At 42.2% G+C, this 25,173-nt stretch overlaps 1 protein-coding gene across 2 annotated transcripts in view; it reads right to left on the reverse strand.

The window, feature by feature from the left end:
* The window catches only part of fam13a (family with sequence similarity 13 member A), a 51,360-nt gene that overhangs the window by 22,696 nt on the left and 3,491 nt on the right, over positions 1–25,173 (reverse strand). For both annotated transcript variants that reach the window (XM_030093285.1, XM_030093286.1), the window contains exons 2-9: positions 24,321–24,516; positions 21,987–22,196; positions 19,341–19,518; positions 17,057–17,210; positions 15,008–15,091; positions 13,935–14,015; positions 8,920–9,119; positions 3,909–3,950 (exon numbers count right to left, since the gene is read on the reverse strand). In XM_030093285.1, coding sequence (XP_029949145.1) covers positions 3,909–3,950; positions 8,920–9,119; positions 13,935–14,015; positions 15,008–15,091; positions 17,057–17,210; positions 19,341–19,518; positions 21,987–22,196; positions 24,321–24,516 — 1,145 coding nt within the window. The remainder of the gene's footprint in view (positions 1–3,908; positions 3,951–8,919; positions 9,120–13,934; positions 14,016–15,007; positions 15,092–17,056; positions 17,211–19,340; positions 19,519–21,986; positions 22,197–24,320; positions 24,517–25,173) is intronic.

Here is a 25,173-nt window from a genome sequence, read left to right on the forward strand (position 1 = left end):
GGCTGGAAAAAGTTTCTTTTTCCAAACACCGTAACCGGGACATGGTTTTATGTGCAGGGTGCAGCCTCCAGTGTCCTCAGCCTGTTCTGTTCCTGCCTCCTCCTCCTCCTGCAGCTGTCATGCAGAGCCTTTGAGATGCAGTATTTTCAACATTCCTGTGAACGACAGCACCTGTAGCTGGCTTAAAACCACTGGTTATTACATCACATCCAGTCTGTTCCTGTCTAGCTTGACGGCCATGTGCTCCTGTTATGCAGAATTTAACATACTGTAACACCAGCTGCTGAATATTACACCTCAAATAGTAAACAACCTGCTTTTCAGATCTATTCCCAGCATCAACGAACATACATTCTGACCAATGCCTAAAAAAATAATAAAAATAATGATTTAAACCAGGCCTGCAGTTTTTTTGTGTCATTGCCTGGTGATTCTGTCACTTGGTGATTCAGCAGTTTTCCTGGAAGTGATAAAAACTTCACTCGGGGGACCGCAAGAAGTCACGGATCTGGCACAGTCCTTAATAGTGTTAACGCAGGAGGACTGCTTTATCTCAAAACAAACTCGCTGCTGTTTGTTTAAGTTTTAGGAGTGATGGAGAGCTAACTTTACCCCTGAAGAGAGGTGAAACTAAAGTTGTATGATAACTAGTTTGGTTCGACTCAGGTTACTGGTGAAAGCACAAACCAAACCTTAAATGTTTAAGCACCACAAATCTCACAAACTTTATGCATAATGTTGGCCATATAAACGATTGGAAGGATTATTGGTCTTCAGTATTATTCTACCCTAAATTGAGCTGCTCTCGATTGGCCGTATTGATTAACGATCATGTCAGTGTCAGAGACACACGGGAGAATGAAGTCTGTGACACAGGATATTGTTTAGAGCCAACTTGGAACAGGAGTTTAGCGAAAAAGTAACTTTTGGAGGACAGGTAAAGATTGCAGCTCAACAGATTGAATCCTGATTTCCCATTTAAAAGCAGCGGCGCTACTATTACCTGTTATATTTCCAAGGTTTCCTGAACTGTGAGGATGTGATGTGTGGCGTTTAAATGCTGCTGCGGTGCTGCTCTGTCTAAAAAGCCATCGCTGCAAGTCTTTGCCTTGCAAAAGATCAAGGAGTGTCAAATTTAATTGCTTTATTGCACACCTCCTGACCCCAAAAACCGCTCTGCAAACAACGGTAGGAACAATAAAACGAGCTCCTATCGTGAGTAGCGCGTGTTGGTGTTTGAAAGTCGACTGGCGCGGAGGGAAAACACCAAAGCTTTCAGTTATTCCAGTTAAACCCTGAGCGCTGTGTACCCAGGGGTGTCCATGCAGGTAATCCATTATTACACCACACTCAGATATTAGCCAGGGCCTTGAAAGTGTCAACACGCGCGCACACACGTACGCACAGACGCACAAACAGGACAAAAACAACAACATTGATTTATGATCTACGTTAACAGTTCTGAGGTCCCCGGGCTGCACCCTGAGAGTCTGAAAGGAATGTAAGTAGACTCCAGCAGAAACAAAAAGTGTGTGTGTGTGTGTGTGTGTGTGTGTGTGTGTGTGTGTGTGTGTGTGTGTGTGCGTTCTCGTATTTCTATCCTTGTTGGGGCCAAATGTCCCCACAAGGATAGCAAAATGTGGAACGACGTGCCTTGTGGGGACCTTTTTCTGGTCCTAAGTAGGAGAAACAGTGTTTTCTTGACCATGTTGTTGTTACTGAAAAAAGTAAAAGTGCAAAAACATTTCTTTAGGGTTAGGCTTTATTGTGGTGTGGGTTAGGGTTAGGGTAAGAGTCAGGGTTAGGGGCTAGACATGAATGGGAGTCAATGGAAGGTCCCCACAAGGATAGAAATACGAGACTGAGCGTGTGTGTGTGTGTGTGTGTGTGTGTGTGTGCGTATGTGTGTCAAAGTACAAGTAGGCTATGGAGTCGGCCTCAAATGAACGTGAGCAAGATAACGTAGACAGTGGGAAGGCGAGATGTGAAGGGGGAAGTGCAGGATGGATTTCAATCAATGACGAAACAACAAAGGGGAAACACACACACACACACACACTCTCCCTCCTTTTTTTTCAGAAAAAAATCTGCTAAAACAGGTTCTTCTGGATGAATAATTTCACAGTGTTACAAAACAGAGACAAAAATCCTTCATTTACAAGGCTGAATTTTATGTTTTGTAAAAAAACCCAAATACTTAAATTGATCTACAGCAATTGATTTTGATGAATTTATCATTTCACACTGGAGCAATAAGGAAACAAAATATGAATGAATACAGAAATGTTGGCACAACAATCCCACCAACTCAACCTCCCATTGCTTTCAACTCAAAGGTTTGACCCTGGAGTTGCAAATGGAATTGATTTTTTTTCCCCATACATGCACACATGTGAGCCTCATTACATATCTTGACCTACGAATTAATTCCAATGGATTGTACGAAGCATAGTTTTGAAGGGATGCAGAGTACAGAGATTATATGAAGAGATTATATATCACCACGCTAAACATAAAACCCAGTGCAGTTGTGTGTTATATAGTACTTTTACATAGCCGTCTCTGTGTGGCGAGGTCTTATAATAATACACTACTGGTGCTTTCATCTTGGATGAAAAAGGATTTATGTTTTATTACTATTAAACAAAGACAAGATGTTCCAGAGAGCAGTTTAGCAGGTTTAGAGCAGCAGCGAAAGCTTTATCTCACAAGCAAATATAGAAATTAACTACACACACACACACAGGTTTTATGCAGATTTGTTCATATAAAGCAATAAACTGCAACCTGTATGTAATGTGTGTGTGTGTGTGTGTGTGTGTGTGTGTGTGTGTGTGTGTGTGTGTGTGTGTGTGTGTGTGTGTTGTTTTTTAATATCTGTATCTGTGGCACAGCTGAACGAAACTCAATAAAAGACTCTGCAGCAGCCCTGAAGTCGTCACAGTAAGCAGCAAGAGAAAACAAGTGAGCATGTGGCAGTACCAGCAGAAGAAATACCAGCAGGAGTATCTATTATTAACAAGTGATTGTCAATGAGGCACGGTCAGACTGCGAGAAATGATGGTCGCAAGCAGGTGCAAAAATATGAAGTGTGCAATTATTATGCTGCACATGCATCTCAAAAAATGAAAAAAGGAGGGGACAGTTGTTTTTCCTTTTAATCTCATTCAGTGAAATGTGCAATGCCATTAATATATGTTTTTTTTGTTGTGTTCTTTTTAATTTCACTTTGTACATAAAAAACCCCCAAAACAATATACAGTATATCTTAAGATTAGATTTAAAAAAAAAACTTTTCAAAGGCCATCGCCTTTGAAAAGTTTTTTTTTTAAATGATCAATGATCAAATGATCAAAAATGCTTGAAATTTCAGTTTATATTTTATGAATGAAGGAAAAAATGGAAAAGGAAATTACGTTTTGACCATTTTTAAATATCAAGAAGATCTGTTAATTCAAATCAATACAGCATACTTCTTTCTTTGCATTTATTGAAATGTTGACAAAATGGACTTTTTAATCCTTAACCACAAGCCTTTTGTTTGATGAAATATATTGACTTTAAAATAACATGAACACAAGTTCTCTTATTATATCTTCAACCTTTATCAAGTTGTTATTCTAGGTGACCGCTCCTCTACTGAATTAAGGCACGTTCTCTCACACGCCGACGTCGTTCTTTAAAAGCACTTTCACCCCCAAGTTTCCCTCTTTTTACACGACGAGCCTGAAACTCGTGGCTCCGAACGGCGCTCAGCGGACATGTGCACGCCGCTCTGTTTTCCTTCAAACTGCTGGTCCCATTGTTGTGATGATAATGCAATGAGGCAGCATGTAGCCACTTCCCCCCACACCTCCAGTCGAAAACAACACACTCTCGTCGCTCCCGCACAAAGACGTGGGGCCTACCTCATGTAGAACGGAGAGATCGGCCTGTCTTCTTCTTGTGAGCTACAATACAAAAACAAGCACAAGTATTTAATTATTTTTGCAGGATGTTGCCGCACAGTGCTTTTGCATAAAAAAACATTACATGCCTTCTCCCCCCTTCACTCTTCAGCACATGCTACTGGGGGCTGAGAATAGTCCATAAGGCTGGCTTTTGTCTGCAGAATAATGGCCACGCAGCGCTACACATCAGTGCCTTTGTGGAACTTGTCTCTGGTAATTATTATGAACCGACCGAGAAACGGGCGCTGCTGCAGAATATCGGCCGGCTGCGGCACGTCTGCCAGAGACACATGATGGCATTATGCAACGATAAGAGGAACCCGGTGTTAGCAACAAATGTCGAAGTTGCCCAACGTTTTCATATCCTGGCACTTATGAGCTGCAGAATTTCACAACTGCCTGCTTTTGTTTGCCTCGAGTCTGAGCACAAGTCTGCATTATCTTCCTTCGAGTCAAACAACATCACATTTAAATCTGCTCTGTGTTATGTAAAGAGCTGACCGCAGCATGTTTTCAACTCTTTCTCGGCAGTGTGGCATCATCACCTCTGGTTCAATTCAGTTGAGATTTTTTTTTCATCAACCTCTGAGTATTTTTGAGGTTTTATTTTAGACTTTTACATCTGAGCAGGAGGCAGAGCAGCGTCGACCAGCAGCTCACAGACACGCAGCAGAAAAGGCTGCGTTTAAAAATGCTGCTTGGCGGATATTTCCTGACATTTTAACAGCTCAACACGGTATTTATCACCCAGTGACAAGACAATGAGAGCAGGCTTTTTGTTTGTTCTCCAGACTCCTGTTGCAAAAGGCTGCATTGTTCGACATGTCGCTCAACAACGGCGTTGAAACAAGCTGAAAAGAAATATTTATATAATCAAGAAGCGACAGAATTATTCACCATTAAATTCTATTTTGTTCATCAAAGATGTCTCAAATGTCCGTATTATTTTAATAATAATAATTCAGATTAAATGTGAATAAAAACATAGTGAGCTTGATGACCTCCTGCGGTTCTTTAGCTGTACAGCAGAGACCAGGAACGACCTGCAGCTGGTGGTGAGGGTGGCACAGAACTTCAGCAATTGACCTTTGAGCCCCCTCAGCTGCGTTATAAAAGACCCAACCCACCCTGGAATCACCTGCTCCTGCTGAACAGTTGTTTTTGCGAGCATAATAAACAAATAGAAAATGAAACTGATGTCAAAGAGAGCAACACTTCCCGCAGTGCACTTGCATGGAGTCTTGTAAACACGCCGTGTCTGCCACTCAGGTGAGGCGCTGTTATTGTCCCGTGTGCGTGTTTTGGTATGCGACGTTCAGGCATGTGGCTCACTGTTAAAAAGCAGGCGTGTCAGAGAGGGGTCAAACCGCCTCTGGCCTTTCAGGCAGCACCTCCACGGGATCAAAACAAAGGATTTAGGTTTCAAGTTGGACGGGAACCAAAACGAGACCAAAGTTCAGCAAACTTCAAAAGAACAGTCGAGTGACACGATGTACAGTAAATCTGATTAAAAAAGAAGGTCTTGAGTCTGTTTTTAAAAACATGAACATTCTCCGCGGCGCCTCAGGTTCTCCGGCAGGCCGTTCAGTAGCTGAAAGCTACTTCACCACATAACTCTTCCAAATTCTTTCAGAGCCTTTTGAGCTCACACCATGTTCTTAACTGGTGTTACACAGTCTGGCAAGCGTATTAAAATAATGTGTGCCGTCACAGGCACTGGGAATTACAAAAGCGGAAATCCTGCTTACCCACTACCTTACTGAGGGGGAAAACAAGAGGCTTTGTAGGCGTCCTCTGAAAAGGCCTGATCCCCCGGGGAGCCGACGGAAAACTACTGTGGACGAGTTGCTCAGTCCGGGAAAGTTCCACTTTTTTAACATCTTTTAAAATGTTGGACAAAAACAGTCTGTCTCATGTCAGCTTGTTTATTTGAGAGCTATAATAAATCATAAAGAACCACTATTTACCCCATCGTCAACAAAACTGATAACTATGCTCAAACAGCATGAAGACCGTACAGAGAAGTTTGACGCAAAATGGATAAAAATAATTCTTCACTCTCATATGAATCTTTGAAGTCAATATGATTTACGCCTCCTGAACTGAGGTGGAGGTGTAACAGGGTAAAGCTATAAATGGGACTGGTATTGCGAAAAAACAAAGTGTTTTACTGCTGTGTGGTCTCAAAGCAACACGGAGCTTCAGGTTTCCCACTGAAATGTGTCTTCACATAATTTGATAACCAAACACCAAACATGGGATCAAACCAGGAGAGGATGAAATGAATGACAATGACTCATCCTACTGTAATTAAACTGTATGTCTGGGAACTGTTAAGAGTATTTTCACTCTTCGGGGCAGTTTGAGTCACCAATTAACTTCATATTCATGTTTATAGGACTGTGGATTTTAAGTTCAAAGTGAGAAACCTCAGTCTTACTGTACTTTCTAATGAAATCCGAGACATAATTTTAAACTTAAAGGTGGTTGAATAAAGTATATTTAAGCACATCCAGCTCTCACTAACAGCCTATCAGCTACTTTACCACATTTTAAATAAAAATAGTGTTTTTGTGTTACAGGACTAACGTCAGCTTCGTGGTGGAACTCAGTCTGATCCAACCGGCAGGTTTTCTGCTGTAAATATTTGCCGGCAGGCTGATGGATGAGACGCCCTGACAGGCCGCCAACAATACTGTCAGGCTGAAAGAGGATGTGCGCTCGCACCACACTGCGACGTTCCTCACTCCTACCTTTTTCCACCGGGATTCTAAGAAACCGGCTGGTTACATCACAAGACTTCAGCCGACCACGGCAACGCCACACACAAAAGCCAGCATGCATCCCCCATGTGCAGCTACTGAATGCTGAGAACGTGATAAGTTCACATGACGCTGCTATGTTGGCCCGTGCAGCGGCATCACGCATTTCAGGGGCGGGTGAGAGCGCCGCGGCACGATAAATTATTGGGCTCATTTATTTTGTAGAGAGGTATGAGAGATGGGAGATCAATCAGGGGACAGATCTAAAAGCGGAGCTCCTGGTAGGGATCCCTGAGAGGGATCTGCTTTCCAGCTGGTGCTGAATGTATTCTGAGAACCTTGACTGAGTCAGGACGAGAAGAAGTTCCTGGACTGAAAGGTGTGTGAGTCAGACTGAATGCAATATGATCATAAAACAATAATACGCTTTTTGTAAGCAAGGCCGATGTAAACAAAGTTATTAAATACGCTTAAAGTGACAGGCAGGTATGAGGGCGACCGCACCTTTTAAAACTGTAAATCTGGGAGGGATTTCATGTGTAGAAGTCACAGCCACTTAAAAAGGAAAATATTATTAAAAAAATATAAAGGCACCAACTGTTCTCTTTTTCACATCAATCTTAAAAACAACTTTAAAATTTCATAACTCCACAGGTGAATTTCTTCTGCCTCACCACACGGTATCAAACAATGCCTTGTAATCAATAAACATGCTAAAGTCATCACAGGCTTTCACAGGCATGAGGTTGCATGGCAGTGTCTATTAGTAAATTCCAGAGGATCCCGACTGCTGACGCACATCACAGGGGTCCCGTATCACGCTGCCGGCCACCCAATACCGTTTGGCAGGGAGAGTTTTAGAGAGTGGGAAATCTCCGCCTGAAGATTTACTGGTGTCTGGACGTGGCGAGGAAAGCTCCTGCCGCCTTGGAAGGATCAGATTTGCTACTTTTTATTTCAGATATCTTGTTTGAGTGAATAGAAATGTGCAACCTTGCTGATTTTATAGTTTGGTTCATGCAAAGATAAACTATCATAATGTACTGGGGAAGAATAACAAGAAGCATTTTCAAGGACTGTGTAATAGCAACATGAAGACAGCTTCTGCAAGAATAAATCACAATGTATTTTCAAAAAACAAGCAAAATATTGCAGATCAAAGTATTCCAAATCACATCAAATTAAGTAAATAACATTTACATGGTGTGTGTTGGACATCAAACTCCTTTTATATCCGTGGTTAATGGATCTGGTGCTGACATGGTGTTACACTTTGATTAATGTCAAACTAAAGGTCGCCGGGCTGTTCGACAAGTTGTAGGAGAAGCCAAATGGTGTCTTCTTTTCCCACCTATTAACGCTGCAGCATCACACACACACACACACACACACGAGCCGTTTATTACTTTACTCCACTGTCGAGTCTCAATTTTCCCCTGAAACACATTCCGTTCATATTTGGTCTTTTAAACACTCAAATTCTTAACGAAAAATATCCACAACAACAAGGTTTTCCTGGAGTGTTTTTAATTGGAACTGGAACAGAATTTTGCAAAAAATAAAAAAAATAAATCAAAATATCCAGGTATAGCCCCTGAGTTACAGCAATGAGAGCCCCAACAACAGACGCAGCTGCAGCCTCGCTATTCCAGGACTGAGGACACCCAATGCCGAGAGCTTCCAGTTTCAGCCTCCTATATTGGGCTCGTATGCCTGTCAAGCGCACGTTGCCACGAGGCTCGGCCTATAGGTCCCTCCGATCGCTTTCAGACACTCAGGATTCTTCGCCTTTACCCTTAGATGACGGCGCATTACCTACGCAAACAGTGATCATAACCTATTTAGCGACTATAGAGTCCCCTTTCAACATCCTATGCAAACAAAAACAGAAACAATCGAGCTTTCTTTACACCTGGCAGTGGAGTTGTTTTTACTGTTCCATGACCTTAGGTTTTGGTTTTGTTTTTCTTTTTTTTGTTGTTTTTACACCAGTCATAAAGTTTCCTGCTTGCAGATAAGGATGTGATCCTGATAAAGCCATAAAGCTGCAGGAGTGGCTGACTATGATTCACAGACTGCTTCCAAGTCGATTTAAACTTGAAGGCACAAAAAACTGGCTGTGAATAAACAAATCCTGCTGCTGTGGTTTGTATTCATGCACCAATTCTGGACTCGGGTCGAAGAGCATCTACCGGCTACACACTGACCTGCCGAGTCCCTCCGCACTGCTGCAGTCCGAGAGGTCCGGGTCAGGGGTCGTCTCCATGGCTTCCGGGCCGGGGCTCCTCCGCCCCGGGGTCAGGGGCAGAACGACGGGGATGGACAGGCTGCTGGCATGGGACACCCTGCTGGGGAGGCTGGGCTGGGGGCCGAGCTGAGTCACGCCGTCTCTCTTCCCCTTCCTCACCTGCTTGAGTCACATTAAAAAAACAAAAAAAAAAAAAAATAGAAAACAAAAGAGGGTTGATCTCGTGATGTGAAATATGATACACCAGGAGAGGTAAATGATACATCCACACACACGGGAACTCGAGCTCTCAATATCTGCTCAGGTTACAATAAAACATGCATTTGAGGATATTCTCAGGTGAGGAAGCAGGCAGCAGCAGAAGGGAGGAAAAAACAATTAAAAAAAACCTTGTAAACCTGGAGGGATGGAGTGTTTGTCTTACCGTGCTGACCCTGAGTGGGTACAGACTGCGTGAGCCGCCCACCGCCGTGTAGGTAAAGAACCTCAACCTGATTACAGCCACATTCTGATAAGTTCCTTTCTGCATTTTTCTGAAGTCACAACCAGGGAAACGTGAGCGGAAAGTTGAAGAATGTGTCAGCTCTCTCTCTCTCTGTGTGTATGGAGAAACACAGTGAAGAGCGGGCTTCGCTCTGTGAAACACAGAACCAAATGGGTCCGACTGCAGCAGCTAAAGTATTGATAATGGTCAGAAACATCTGGCAGTAAAAGGGGTTCATCTGTAGATAATCGTCCGTCAGCTGAAGTAAAAGGTTTCCCTCTTCTTTTTTTTAGTTTTTGCCTTTACACCAATTATCAGGCGAGTATTTCCATTAGGAGTTTTATCTAATGGGCTGGTTTGGAATCTATGGACGCTGCCTCCATTTATACACCCAGATGCACTTAACGGGCGAATCTTTGGGAACATAATTAGTTGCACTCAGACTTTCCTTAACTGGACCCGGTATGGATTGTGCCCCTCGGAGATTTCTGATTGATTCACCTAAACTTAGCATCCACACACAAAAAAAAAAAAAAAAAAAAAAAAAAAAAAAAAAAACCGCAGTGGAAGAAAAAGGGATAATGAATGTGGACATCGGCTTACTTTTAAAGCGAAAGTTGGACCAGATTTACATCAATGGACAGAAAGAGATGTTGGTGTTGTCCTTGTGTGTGTTCTGTTATAGAAGGTTTTCTTTTATGGGTGTTGTGTGTTGATGTTTTGCTTCAATTCTTCCTTCTTGGTTTATGCGATAACAACCTTTAAAAGTGCATTAAGGAGTTTTACAACCTTAAAAATACTTATTTTCCACCATAAATATGTTACACATTTTTAATGATGTGTACAATGTGCCCTGACATATTCATTACAAGTACCTCTAACAGCGCTAAATTGTCACTTGAAAGTCACAGTGCCGGTCTGGCACCAGCATTTTTTTGGGGAGAATTTGAAAGGAATGACGTAATGCGCGCTCCGGCTCGTTAAGTTTCGTCTCGTCCGCCATTACTCCGCCAAATGCTTAGTGAGCAACAACTGAGCAGGAGCTTCCAGAAAGTAAGAACAGACTGGCTTCTAGCACTGCCACAGCTCCAGCACAGACTCCACCAGGTAAAAGAAACTTGGATTTTACCTGAGCGCTACTAAACGAGCGAGGAAGGAGTTCCTCTCTTCCGTGCACGCAAGCCACAGGCACCACTAAGCTGCATTACGCCCAAGGCCTGCAGGGGGTGCTGTTTCGTATAAAACGTGCAAACTCCTCAATGCACCTTTAAAGGTGCTGTAGGCAGGATTCTGCATCTCCGCCATCTTGCTTAGGGTTACCTAAGCAAGATGGCGATTTGACCCATCTAAGATGGCGATTTGAAACCCAGCACAGCCAATCCTGTCCTGTTTTCTCTGACATCACGCTCTTACGTAAGTTAAGCCCCTCCCACAAGAACGTGCGACAAACGCCCCTCGACCAATCAGGGTTGGAGCCTCAGGGGCTCTTCTGATTGGTCAAAGATACCTGGAGCTGTGGAGATTCCTTTTCAGCTCAGAACAGAGACAGAGGGAAACGCTGCGCCCTCGCGGTAGTGCAATTATACTACACTCCTAAAGGATTATCAATGGGTACTCTAACATTTAATCCAAAGAAAACACAGAAAAATTAGCATTGAATAGCAAAATCCTGCCTACAGCACCTTTAATGTGAAAAGTGAAAAAAAAAATTCATACCATTTACACCTGTGGACCGACGGATCCAGCAAAAACCAGTGTTTTTGGATAATAAGACAAAAACAGACGTACCAGGGGAAGCCTATGCTTGCACATGAGTGCTCATCACTACACCATCATGCACTTTGCCAAAAATATTACTCAAAAATCTGTTTATGAAGCATCTTTTGCCACTAAAATTTATATTAGAAGCTATGAACATTAGCCCTCATATACCATAAACCAAGATAAACTACACCTTCTCGTACTGCTTCAAACAGCCACACAAACTCTGACAAAGAGCTGAAAATCTAACATCGGTTCAGTTTGAACAGCTCCTACAGATCTGTCCTGCTGTCTCCGCCATCTGTTTCTGGCTTCATCCTTTGTATAAAAACAAGTTGAAACATAGTGAAAACCAAGAGAAATGAGTGCAACAGAGTACAGACCACAATGAGGATACAACCTGGCCACTCAAAGGGAGATGACTTTAGAATTTAAATGTTTGGGACCGAAATCTCCCCAAAACCACGGAGAAAGCCAAATAAAACATTTAGAACCAAATATTTCCCTTTGTTGCATTTTCGCCCTGTTAATTTAAATAGAAAACTTTCCTATATTCTCATGTTGATCCAAAAACAAGAAAATAAGATGAATGATATATTCCAGGAACGATCACGTGCCTCCTGTGTTTCTGTGGGTTTAACAGGTCTGACGACACACTCATTGTTTTAATGGCAGCTGCATCCGAAGCCGAAGGAACATTTAATAAGCCCGGTTTTTCTGTTTGCTCACGTCTCTTATCAGGAGGCCTGACCTGAGGCCCATAATGATACCCAGTAATTTATTGACTAATAACGTATTGCTTCACAGCATCAGAGTGGCTAAAGTGGATCTGCTAGAGATATGAGATTGCAATAAAATTACACGTTTCATAGACTGAGAGCTGACGTCAAAACTGTGTTGAGTCTTACTGTGAGAGGAACAGTGTTTGAACAAGACTATTTATCAAAGAAAAAAAAGGAAATCTGTCACATCAGATATTTTGTGCAGTCCCAGTAAATCTGCCGTTGTTAGAATGTTCGTCTTCTGATTTTTTTTTTTTCATGATCCATTAAACGTTTTGAAAAGTCTGGACAATAATCTGGACTTTTCTGCTGTGAAGGCTCTGGTTTTGCATCGTGTGAGGGCCTTCCAGGACAGGGAGACGCTGTTTAGACGGGAGCAGATGTTGTTCTAAAACCTCAATGTACTGTTCAGCATTGATGTGCCTTTCCAGATGTGTGAGCTTCCCACGCCATAAACACTAATGCACACTCCGCAACATCACAGGCTGACTTTTGATCTGTGTGCTAATAACAAGCCAGATGGTTCATCCTCCCTTCATTCGGTGGGACATGGCGTCCGCGGCTCGTGTCATCAGGGTTCATCGCAGGGCCACCGCGGAAAGACGCATCAAAGGCAGAAACACAATCATACCGAGAGTCGCAGCCCAACATACACACTTTACTCATGCACACAAACAACATACTCTTCAGTTTCTACCTTCGATTCTTCTGACCACAGAACAGTTCCCCTTTTGATTTCAGTCTGTGCGGTTCCATTTTTATTGTGCTTTGTCACACAGACGACGACATCTGGAGTCTGTGCCGACATCTGTCCCTTTTTCTGCATGATGCAGCTTTAACCCTTCTCTTCCTCTCATGTTGCCTCTCGCAGTATTTCACATGAATACTTGTCAGTCATCTTTCTACACGGGGGAAAAAATTTCCTGAAATTGTTCCACAAGTTTGGGCAAAGTCTCTCAATGACTGTTGAACCCTCTGTCCATTTTTGTCACTGATAATCAATACTTTGTGAAAACAATTCTTTCTATACCCATTCATGCATGTGACCTGAAAATTATTGAAACCACTTTATAGTATCAATACTTTTAATACTCTCAATTACTCCTCCCACAAAAATATTTTTGATGAAAATCTAAAAAATAATGATTTTTTTGTGGCATATAATACAAATAAAATCGAATTCACTTATAATTCCTTGCATTATTTTTTAAATGAGCGTACCAACTTAGTTCCCGTCCTGCCCGTTTGCAGACAGAAAGATTTCTTCACTGACTTCTGCTTTGGCTGGCAGATACGCTCATCTTCCAGTCTTTATCTCAGCATCAGTGAGCGCTTGGTTTATCTCCAGAGTGGCACCAATCTTAATATGTGTGACACGATTATGGGAATAATGCAATTGTTTGACCGGAGCAAGATGACTGCAGTGTAACTGAGGCAAAACTAATCATTTTATATGTACAAATGGCATTATACAAACTTACACAGTGACTTTTGCACCGCATGGCATTAGAGAGCCAGTGGGCTCAAACTTAATAAAATTTACTTTTGCAAATTAAATTTAAATGGATTTAAATGGATGTTTATAGAGCAGAGTTTCTGAAACACATGCGCAAACAGGAAATTTCCAGGCTTTATCGGTACTGAGATCAATGGCTCGATGCCGGTTTCTGTGACAGGGCTCATCTGCAGAAGCGCAGCGTGTTAGGAGGGCTCCAGGACCTGCCTGGCCTTTATCGAATCACGTCATGTGACCAAGCAGCGAGGCCGCGGGCATCAGTCTGTCTGAGAGACGACCTCGGAGTAATCAGCACTCAAGCAACATAGTTCACAAGGAGATAACAAGTGTTCATTGGACAATCTGACAAACTGTAATAAATCAATGATGCAATAAATCTCTCCGGGCTGCAATTAAACACAATAAAGCAACAAACTGATAATTTCTTTTACCTTCTTTTTCTTTGTCTTTGCCTTGGGGGTGTTTGAGGGGGACTCACTCTGAAGTTCTGCATTTCCAGATGAATTTACACTCTTAAGAAACAGAGAGAAATGTTACATGGAGGACGATGATGAATGTGATCAACAATACAATTATTTCTGTGGCTCTAGGAAGTTGTTCTTAGTTAACAGGGGAGTTATTCTAATGAGAGCAACGACTGGCGGCACGGGATGGCCGCCGATGTTTCAGAGGTCAGCGCCATTTTTTATGACCGGGCGAGCTTCAGAGAAACAATCGATCAGTGAGCGTGACTGACATGGTTAGCTGAATGAGTCCCTCGCTCAGGGACGCAGAGGGAGAACAAGAAGAAGAGCGACGGTCCTCCAACTTCCCCTCAACCCAGTTCTGCCTTTACATAAATGCTTACATGTACAAGGACTGTAAGAAAACGGCATTGATCCACACTGATGGACAAACAACAGCGTGATGGAAGTGATCGACATCTATCAGTGTTGTTAAATGTGTTGATTAGAACTATCAGAAAGCATGTCAGAAGGTTGAATTGGATTCTTTTTCAATTGAAAAAAGAACGAATAAAAATACTTTATCAAAATTAAGTTAATGCAAGACATTATACCAGGAAAAGTAAGTAAGTGAAAAATCTGTGTTAACAGAGTGAATAAATACATGTCAGCAACTACAAAAAAAAAAAAAAAAAGGTTATCATATGTTGGTAGTGAGTAACCTGAGAAACACTCTGCTGCAGTCACAAGTCAGCTGACACTGATAACATCTCTCAAGCTGACGGAAACCCACACAGAAACCGCTCTGGTGCTAGAAAAACAGCTTTTCCAAAACATTCCCATATAAGCGTTATCACGTCACACAGATCACATGGTTGGTGTTAAAAAGGACTATGTAAGGGAATTTGAAGGGTTCATGAGAGTTTGACCTGGGAATGTCAGGCACGAAACAACAACAGTGCGTTTCACAGCAGTCAGACTCGGACAAAAGCTTCATTAGCAGGTATACCGTGCAGCTTTAATACAAATGCGGGCTTGTTACTAGAAACCTTGACACGCACTTTTGTCCTGGGAACCGGCGTCGGTGTCTGAGCATCGAGGTGACTGGGGGACTTCTCGGTGTCGGCATCCCTCACGTGCATCTCCTGAGAACAGAAAGGAGACAAAGGACGTGATCACATTTACAGCCCATGTCTTATATACAATGGTGTAATATGAAGGAAACATATCATGTTTAACTGAAGTCATGAAGCTTTGCTCTCCAGCTCTACAATGACAGGAGCTGTGAAATATTTTTTCACAATTATGAAGTCACTGAAAAGAAATAGCGTGTGTCGTGCTTTTGACTTTTCACTATAAGAGCCTCCAGTTTCTAATAGTTAGGCATCCCCGTAAACACCACCATGCACTCGTCCCGCACGTCTGCAAAGCCAGAGATCATATGCGCTTCATTTAAAAGCATTACAGCCGAGGTCAGGAGGCACCGGGGGGGGCCTCTGCAAGACATGTGTGCATGTGCATTAGTGCTTCTGCATATGTGTGCATGTTTGTGTGTAAGGCAATCTTATTTTTTTGACTGGGAGGTTTCCTGCAGGTCACTGGAGTTTCATGTGGCAGTGCACTCTCACAGGCTTGCTAAAAAGCAAACATTAAGTTAAAGCAAAGTTTTAGGACATAAATGTGAGAGCTTCTAAACATTTTGACTAGAAACGAATTTCATTGAGGTGAGAGTGTTTTGCGGTCAAATGATTAACATCTTCAGTGTTTTTGTTGTTGTCGTTTTCTTGGGTTTTTAATGAATGATATTCACTACATCACATGAACACCGGACTTTCTAACAGTGGTAAAAATAGTGGGAGAGGTAGTCTGACAGAAGAGGTGAAAGGTCAACCCGCCAGCGAGGTCAGCCACATGTTCACATAACGGTCATCCGTCACCGTCAGCCAAAGTCACGTTTCACACATCCAGCAGAGTCATCAATAAGTGCTTGGCTTGTTGCTGAGGTGCACAAACAGTGGAGGAAAAACATGTTTCCAATCATGGGAATTGAGAAAGTTGACAAGTTGAGAAAAATTGGCAGTGGCAGTGATTTTTATGCTGTGGCTGTTTTACTGTCAGTATTCCTCTATTCTAAACTTTTTAACTGGATATTCAGCTCTACTGCACTCATATCTATCAAGGTCAACCATATCCTCATGGAACTTCATGGAACGGGTGGAACATGGACCACGAAGCATCACACACAAAAAGTCACACTCACACTCTTGCAACAATAGTGATTACTGCCATGCAGGTGAGCTCCCAGTATCTGGAGGAATTTGAGGTTCAGCGTCCTCCTGATCAAAGACACTTCAGGGGAAATGAAAACTTGAACTTTCAGCCGTAGGACTGGAATGATTCTACCTGCATAAACACACCAACCCCATTTTGTAGGCATGAATCTAATCTAGATTATCAGATTTTAAGGGCGATGAAAAGATTAAATCTATAACGATACATTAAATCTCAAATGTTGGATTTTATTTTATGTGAAGACGGTAAAACTTAAACCAAAAAAACAGTTATTTCAGCTACACATAAGGATTAGCTTCAACTGCTAGACTAATGATTTGATCCAAAGGTTTACATGTGATACCATTAAGCGTATGGTTGCAAGACAGCTGATCAAAAGCTTTACCACAGCAGAGCATTCTAAGAACTGCTATGATCGGAGAATTCATTAAATTGAATCTGTTGTGCTCCGTTCATGTTGTCCTGCTCCTGCGAGCAACAACAAGTTGCCAGGAAAAGCAGCAGACCGGACAAACCAGCTAATCAATAAAGGCATCAGCCATCAAAGCAGCAAATGAAAAATCAACAACCGGAGACTGGAAGCAGCCACCTGTGGAGGCGTCCCGTCCTGCGAGGCCGCGATATCGGATCGATACTTGGATCAATTTGAGCTCGTCCTTATGTAAGCCTGGTATTTATAAAGCGTCGGTTCTCCAGGGGACCGGGGATGAAGTCAGGATGTTTAAAATACAAGAGGTTGCTTTGCATTGTGCCGACCACCAACACGCATCTATTTAATGTAACCATGAGCATCTGGTGCTTGGGTGAGCGGACGACACCTTGACGAGGATGACGGTCGGGTCTTCCTCGGTGTGGTTTTCAGTCTCTCCGTCTGCGTCAGCCTCAAAGAAACCGTCGTAGTTCTGGATGAGTTTGACCATGATCTTGTTGCAGATGTTTTGGTCTTTAATAGCTTCAAAAGTCGGGGCCACACTGGAAGAGACAGAAGAGGAAGTTTTATTTATTTATAATATTAAAGCAACAGGTTATATTATTTATTCAGAGTCACTGATGGTAAAATGAAAAGTCAGCTCAATGACCTAAATCCATCTTCTCTGATGAGTCTGATGCTGCTGAACAGCTGTGTGACACACACACACACACACACACACACACACACACACACACACACACACACACACACACACACCAGACTGTAGGTCTAATTATATAACGTGAACATTTGTCCACACACACACACACACACACACACACACACACACACACACACACGTAGAGAACACATTGTACAGAATGAAACAGGATCCAGTACAGTGTCTTTCATCACACACTGGATTACCCGGCGGAGCACAGCAGTCTGTCAGGAGTTGCCCACCTGTCATTGGTCAGAACAATACGCTCACAGGTCGAGAAATGCATAAGCTTGTTTTTTTTAACACCGACTCCCCAATGATCCCATCAGGACACAGAAACACACAGAGTACAGACACACAGCGCCGAGGCGAACGAAGCCGCACACACTGCAGAAGAGTCTGAACATCATGGTGTCACTTAAAGTGGATGAAAGAGCCCAAACAGGAGAGAAGAACGTTCTTTATGAGGACGTTAGGAAAGAAGCCTCAAAGATCAGCAGGACATGTGTACAAAGATGACTTTGAGCTGATGGCAATGGGGGGCCCATACCAAATAATGACTGTTCTTTTATTTGCTGCATTCAATACAGGTAACCAATTTAAAAAAGCATCATCAAATACTGTGACGTTCTGATGTACTTTCACCTTTAGCACCTGTGACCTTTCATCAGTGACGTTTATGAAAAGGGATTGATTTTAATTTCTTCACCAATTAATAATTCTAATTCATGATAAATTTATAAAATCTTAAATTTTAAACTCGTGATTAAAAAAGAGAACGTGGCTCCTCCTGTGGCAGGTCCGTCTGAACATGACAGTTTAACATCTTTAAAGAGAACAATGAGTCTAAAGGAAGTCTATTGTCACATGGAGATTTTATTGCATGATATTGCTGTTCTAAATGAACACGGTGCAGCGCCACCTACTGGTCGATGTGGTTTTATGTTATGAACTATTTGGCCCTTTTTTGTTTATTTCATTCAATTTTGTTGACAGTTACAAAACAAATGAAAACCACAAGACGAGCACTTTATGTGCGTCCAGACAGAGAATGGCAAAGGACAATCGGAAGTTGTTCTATATTTCTTCCATTAGTTTTGTAGTATTACACACAAACATCATACTGAATCTTCTTAAATAAACATTTACTTCGTGAATATCCTTCTGTTTGTTATCTTGACAAAATCAGATCTTAGACATTTGACAAATCATTCTCTATTGTCCCAAATCAATTATTCACAGCAGATTTGGGCTATTCATCCTTCAGCCAAAGCTTATTTTGCTGCTTCCAGAAAAATACTGGTTCAGAACACCTTTGTGTTCTGGAGTAATGTATCCTGAGTGCATCATTTTCATGTCCAATATAATTTGTGTATTTGGAGGTGCTTTGCCATTTCTCCTTCACTGGAAAGCTGGTGGCAAACAAGACCTGTGCACACAAAATCTAAAATCAGGTGCATAACATCAACTTTTACAGTGATTCATCGTTTTGATAAGATGAACAGTTGTCGTTTCAAAGCTCATGAAAAAAGCTCAATTCAGACTGTAAACTAAAATGGAGGATTTCAGGTTTAATCTACTTTCAAGGTGAAACTTACTAAAGAGTCACAATGGCATTATAACGCTTCAGCTAAAACACTTCATCAAAGATTTTTTTCTTACAGTAGGACCCAACACATCTTCAGGTTCTGTTTTGTGCGACTGGTGTTGAGTATCTGATTCACACAAAAATAGTTGATGAGTAAAAAATGTTCCTGCCGGAGTCACGTTGCCTCACTTTGCTGCTTAAAGGTTAGAAAAACACCAAAGGTAAAGATCACAATGAAGCTACTCAAAACAAACTAACAAGAGTGAAAAGCTACATGAAAAAGATAAAGAAGTTGCCTCAAGGGAAAAACTAAATGAGTTGGTTCATGGGTAAATCATGGAATCACACTGATCAATCCAAAAACATGAACATTAAACTCACTGGAAGACACTGGGTCCAAACACAGTGGCGAGATTGAGCGCGGTCATGCGGTTGTCGTCGTGGTTGCTCTCCACCAGCGCGAGGAAGCGGCAGAGGTAACGGAGGAGGCCGCGGTGGACGTCTGGAAGCTGCTGGAGCAGGTCTCTCAGCTCCAGCCAGGAGCCTCCATCACCGCTCTCTACAGACACACAGACGACCAGGAGAGGGCAAAGCTGACGGAGCGGTTCGGTTTCAGAAGCTCAGTGTTGGAAAATGCACGTTACAAGTGATTTTATTTCATTTGGAACAAGTCTCAAAATACAAAATGTCCATGAACGTAAACACACTGAAAGACTTTCTATAGTATCATGTGCAGCAGGCAGCAGCTTCGCCCTCCTCCCTCTTCCTCCTCTCACGTATATCTAATCTCGGGATATGTCGACTCGCAATTCGTAAGCATTACAGCAGAGAGCCTGAAAACAATGTTGATGCTATTACTTGGGATCCATAATTAGGTCAGTGTTGGATAAACGGATATGACTACTGATCCCAAATGACTCAGTGACGCACACACGTTGAGAGTGTGTGCGTCTGTGTGAGCGTGCGTGCATGAATGCAGGTATGTGTGTCTTGGTGTACAGAGGGGGACGCAGCCGGACAGCCTGAACCCAGCCGGGGCCGGTTCAGACGTGTTTATATATGACAACACAGTCACTAGTGTTTTCTTTTTTAAATAATCAGAAATGGTTGTTGAATGCACCTCCGACTCTCTTCAACTTTTATTTGAATATCATTTAATAATTGTTAAAAAAAAAAAACAAACAAAGAAGCATAAAACCATCTTCTTCAGGGTTTTGTCCAGGTTAAAGTTAATTGAGAGCTGGAGGTGATTCTGAGTATGAAACAGGCTGGAAGTCCATCGCAGAGCAAACAAATGAGTTTACAGTGTGTCAGAGGAATTGTAGAACCCAGAGTAAATCCCCCGTGTGCACGGATAAAACGTGCAAACTTTACACAGAACCAAAGGGGGGGAAAAAAAAAATTCTCACGCTCTGAAAACTTCATTCAAAAAACTCTTCTGAACTTTGACTGAACAGCTTTTTCAAAATGGCTGAATACAACTCCAAATCGCCATCTGATAATCAGCTGCAGGAATTCACTCAGATAATTATCAAATTACATATTTCAGTCAACACATTAACGGAAAAGGCTGAAAGCCTTCAGTCCTCTTGATGTGAAGCTGGATACAGATCATTTTCATGTCCTCCAGTCATTCTGAAGTCATTATTTATTTTGTTAATGCAGACCCTCTTCCCAAAAGTTTTCTTTTTTTCCTCTCTCTTCATGTGACTGGCTGTTAGGAGCTGCGAATCATTCCAGCAAATTAATCTGCAGCTGTGCCTTCATCATCAAAATCAACTACAAGCATCACCAAAAACAGAATAACAGGCCACAACAGTTTCCCTCAGTACACTAAAGAATAATTTCATTTCGTAGTTATCGCCAGCAGAGTTTTCCTAATGCGGCATTTGGCTGCAGGCGCACAGAAAAACAGGTCGATATTTATGGTGTCTGTGAAGGCAAAACCAAACCCGCTGCCAAATATGTTCACTCCTCTCCCATCAGAGAGATTAAAGCCAGCACTGGAGGAGCGCTGAGAGCTGAGAGGACGCTCCACCTGCCAAATAACTCACTCTGGGCTTCACGTTCTCCCTGATTACAGCCAGAAACATAAAGTCCGTCACTCCTCACACATGCTTTCCCTCACATGCCCAGCAGGGCCTCCATTATATCCCTTGCATAGCCGAGATGATTGCACGGCTGATAGTAAATTCAGCTCCTAAAGATAGATTTGAGCATCATGCCGGTCAGAGTCATCGCCCGAATACACACTGTGCTCGAGAGGGGATGAAAAAAGTGACTGTGCTAGGTCAAAGGTCAGCAAGGTAAAAGCTGCAGCGTTGAAGCCACAGGTGGACCACAACTGTGGGAGATCCAGGAAGCTTCAGCAAAATTATACATGAAGAAACACTGTTTTGTGTAAAATTCAAGAAGACAGAAGGCAGGAACATCCAAATCAAATAAAGACGCTACTATTCTAAATTATAGTTGGGAAATTTACTAATTATCTCCTATGATACACTTTTTATGTGAATATCAAAACTATAGAATTTTGAAATGTGTTAGACACTGTTAAATACGTTTGGTAGCTGCAGATTATTTTATTTGGTGGAAAATAACAAAAAGGTCAGGTACTTGTCTTGGTACTTCGCGTCAGCACTAAAGCAAGTATTTATTTAGAAAATATGAAAATTAAACAAAAATCTGGGACACTGATCTTGAAGCCTTGGAGTGTTTCAGTGTAACCACACAAAGGTCATGTGAGATAAGCTGTCCATTTTAAAGCACACAGACAAGACGTCTAGTAAATCATTGGAGAGGTAACCTACATTTTATGGAGTGTGCAGCTCCGGTTCCTCGCCTGACCTGGAGTTTGTGACCCCCACTGGGGGGGGCCGTCACTGACCAGAGGGCCAGAGGGGGCCTGGCCTGCTCTGACGTTTTCATAATCACATTTACACATGTCAAAGGAAGCCCTGATGAGGTACAGTAAGAAGTACAGTAAAAGTAGATGTATTTTGACTAAACAGTAGCCTCGGGCTTTACCTTCATACTGCTCTATCAGCGCCTGCTGGACGGCTGAAGTGACCAGACCGCCTGGCAGATCTCTGAGGTACAGCTTGAGTAAGCTGGCCACGGTGCAGGAGTCAGACTCTGACAGAAGGTCCAGGTCCTCCCCGGCTTCCAGCCGCTGTTTCAGGGCCTCCACTGCACGGACGTTCCCGTTCACTCTGAACAGACCCTCCTGATGCAGCGCTGCAGCAAAGACAGAAAGGCACTGGTCAGTCACTGCTAACAACCTTTTAACAGAGGCGTAATTATTATGATGAAGGCCAAACAATAAATCTACAGTTTGGTTCTCCTTTTCTGTAGTGGCAGACTTCTTTACCGTAACGTCTTCAGTTACATTCAGATTATTAGTAGTCTCACCAGCATCGCATGCTCTAATACTACAAATTAGCATTATGTAACATTTTACAGATTAATTCAAAAGTGTGTACTTTCAGTGGGCATGATGATGAACATGTTCCCCTTTCTTGTACTGCCATCTAGTGGCCACAGAGAAAAACTAGAGAAATGCAGAAAGTAGGTCAACAGAGTAAAACAGGTGAAGCTCCATCAGTCTGTCAGTCTATGTGCTGCAGCATTTTTGACCTCTATTTATTTTTATAGAGCAAAACAACTTTGTATGGTACACTGGTGTTTAACTTTTCTTTTTTTCTGTTTTTGGGTTTGTATATTATAATATATATATACAGATTTACAGGAAGTTCAGAATTTGGTTAGTTTTACTTACAATGTTGATTTCTTTGACATTTACACTCGAGAATTACAATTCTTTAGGCGATTTTCTCTGTACTGTCATACTATGTGTGGAGGTAGAGTGATGTAGAAAGGCAAGTATGATTAAAATACATGTGTAAATGGCAAAGGCGGAGCGGGGGTCTCAGTACAGAGGGGGCGGAGCATTCTCGAGCCCTTATGATAGTAATTTTACCATTCAAACAATCCCTCATGCTACCATCAAACAACACACTAATGCTCACTCTTATTGAGCCAAGCAAACCTATATGCATATATGATATATATCAGAAAGCAGAATAAAGTCACAAACCAGTTCACAAACTTGTTCTGAAGAACAAATACACATACGCACGCACGCACGCACGCACACACACACACACACACACACACACACACACACACACACACACACACACACACACACACAATTGCAGCCTGTCAGCTGTCAATCTCAGAGAGTCTGCTGTCCATGGTGCTGAAACCTCAGATAAAAACACACAGGCTAAATCTGTACCATTTTTGATACAGCTTAAATAAAATGAACACAGCTGGTCTAAAATTATAGACACAGCTATCTATATCTTTTGGAATTCACATATATTAAAAAAAATAGAGTCTGCGGTCTCTTATAGTTGAGAGCAACACAAGGCACATTCAAATAGGCAGGTGTTTAAGACCACAGCATTCTGATAAAGATAATATTTTTGAAGGTTTCACTGACTCACCAGTGGCTCCGATGTTAGGTTCTGGGTAGTACCGCTAGCGGCTAGCATATTTAGCATACTGTTTAACTTCCCTCCAAAGAGTTCAGATCAAGTGCAAAGAAGAAAAAACTCGTTCATGCCGCACAGCCAATCAGCGCTGGCTTACAGCTCTGATGCATTCATGGACAGTGGTAATGTAAGAATTGGCAAATTGGAGCCCACACTCATATGCGTATACCTTCTTGCAGACACTGTACATTTTATTATAATAATTTATTTACGATTAAATGTGAACACATCACATGAAACGAGGCCCTATGACCTTGTGGGCCCTGGGGCGACTGACCCCTTGCCCCCACTCTGGCCCCACTACAGGTAAATGGGCAAACAATTCATCTATTTTATAAACAATGTTTATTATTAAAGGATTTTCTTTTTGAATATTCTCATTTCTTTAAAGTAACATCATGTATTTACTGCCGTATTGTGTTTTGAAGTGACTTTCTCACTGTTGCCATTCAACAGGAAAGTGTTTGCAGCTTCGCTTGATGTCTGCAACAACAGCAGCACCAAGTTTAGACTTGAACTGACATTCACTACAACTGACAATAGAAAAATGTCAATCAAATCTGGAGCGAAGGCATTTAAAAAGCTCCACAAGCTATTCATTGCCCCTGTATGTCTGTTGTCCACATACTGTATCATCAGGGAATGTCTCACCAAAGCTGACGATGAATGATATTTACCTCTGCGTCATAACAAGAAAGTCCCTGATACAAGTCTGGCTTGGACTTTGTGGTCTATTAACACTAATAAGCCTTTTCACTTGTATTTTCTTGTCTTTAAAAGAAAAACCCAGCATGTGTCTCACCATGCTTGCGGAGATGCTCGACCATCCTCCGTACCACCAGCGGCACTCCGTCCTCCAGCAGGCCCTGCTCCTGCAGCTCACACAGGGACACTCCGAACAGCTTGGTGTGCTTGGCCGCCACCGTTCTGGGTCTCAGGATGGGAATCTGGACCATCTTCTTCATGTCCTCTCTCACCTGCACTGCTGTCTTGTTGTGCTACAGGAGGAGCAGAGAGCAGCAGTCAGACCCCAGTGGGACGCCCATCGTAGAAGGAGGTTTAACACACTCTGGTGGCTGAAAGGTGAGTGAGAGTCTGGTCAGAGTGACCCGGTGGGGCTCCATGCTGTTAAAGGACAGCCTGTGCCGAAGGCAGAGAGGAGGAGGAGACAGGGGAGGGAAGGAAGTAAGGGGTGTTGCTACGACAAATATGAGGTTACTATGCAACACCTTTGGTTAAAGGCAATGACAGGGTAACACGCATACACACACACCTGCACAGAAAGACACACAAATGTCTATATGTACAGCAGCCATTATTACACTGATTTGAATATTGGTAGGAAAGAGAAGTCAGAATGAGAGCTGGAATAAAATATGAAATATGAACCACAAAAAAGTAACAATGAAATAACACAACAATACCGAAGAACCAACTGAGGTTAAGTCTTGAATAAAACTGGATAAAACTAAGTCCAAGAAGAGAAAGAACATTATTATTTTGAGATACTTAGTATTGAATTATTGCAAGTAATATTGTGATCAAAATACTCAACAACATTATCGTATATCACCAACATCATGCAGTGCTGGTCTCATCATAATTCAGTTTGATTATGAATCACAATGTGAGAGCTGAAAAGGAACTCACTCCAC

Source organism: Salarias fasciatus, chromosome 6 (genome assembly GCF_902148845.1).
Source record: "Salarias fasciatus chromosome 6, fSalaFa1.1, whole genome shotgun sequence".
Taxonomy (NCBI): Eukaryota; Metazoa; Chordata; class Actinopteri; order Blenniiformes; family Blenniidae; genus Salarias; species Salarias fasciatus.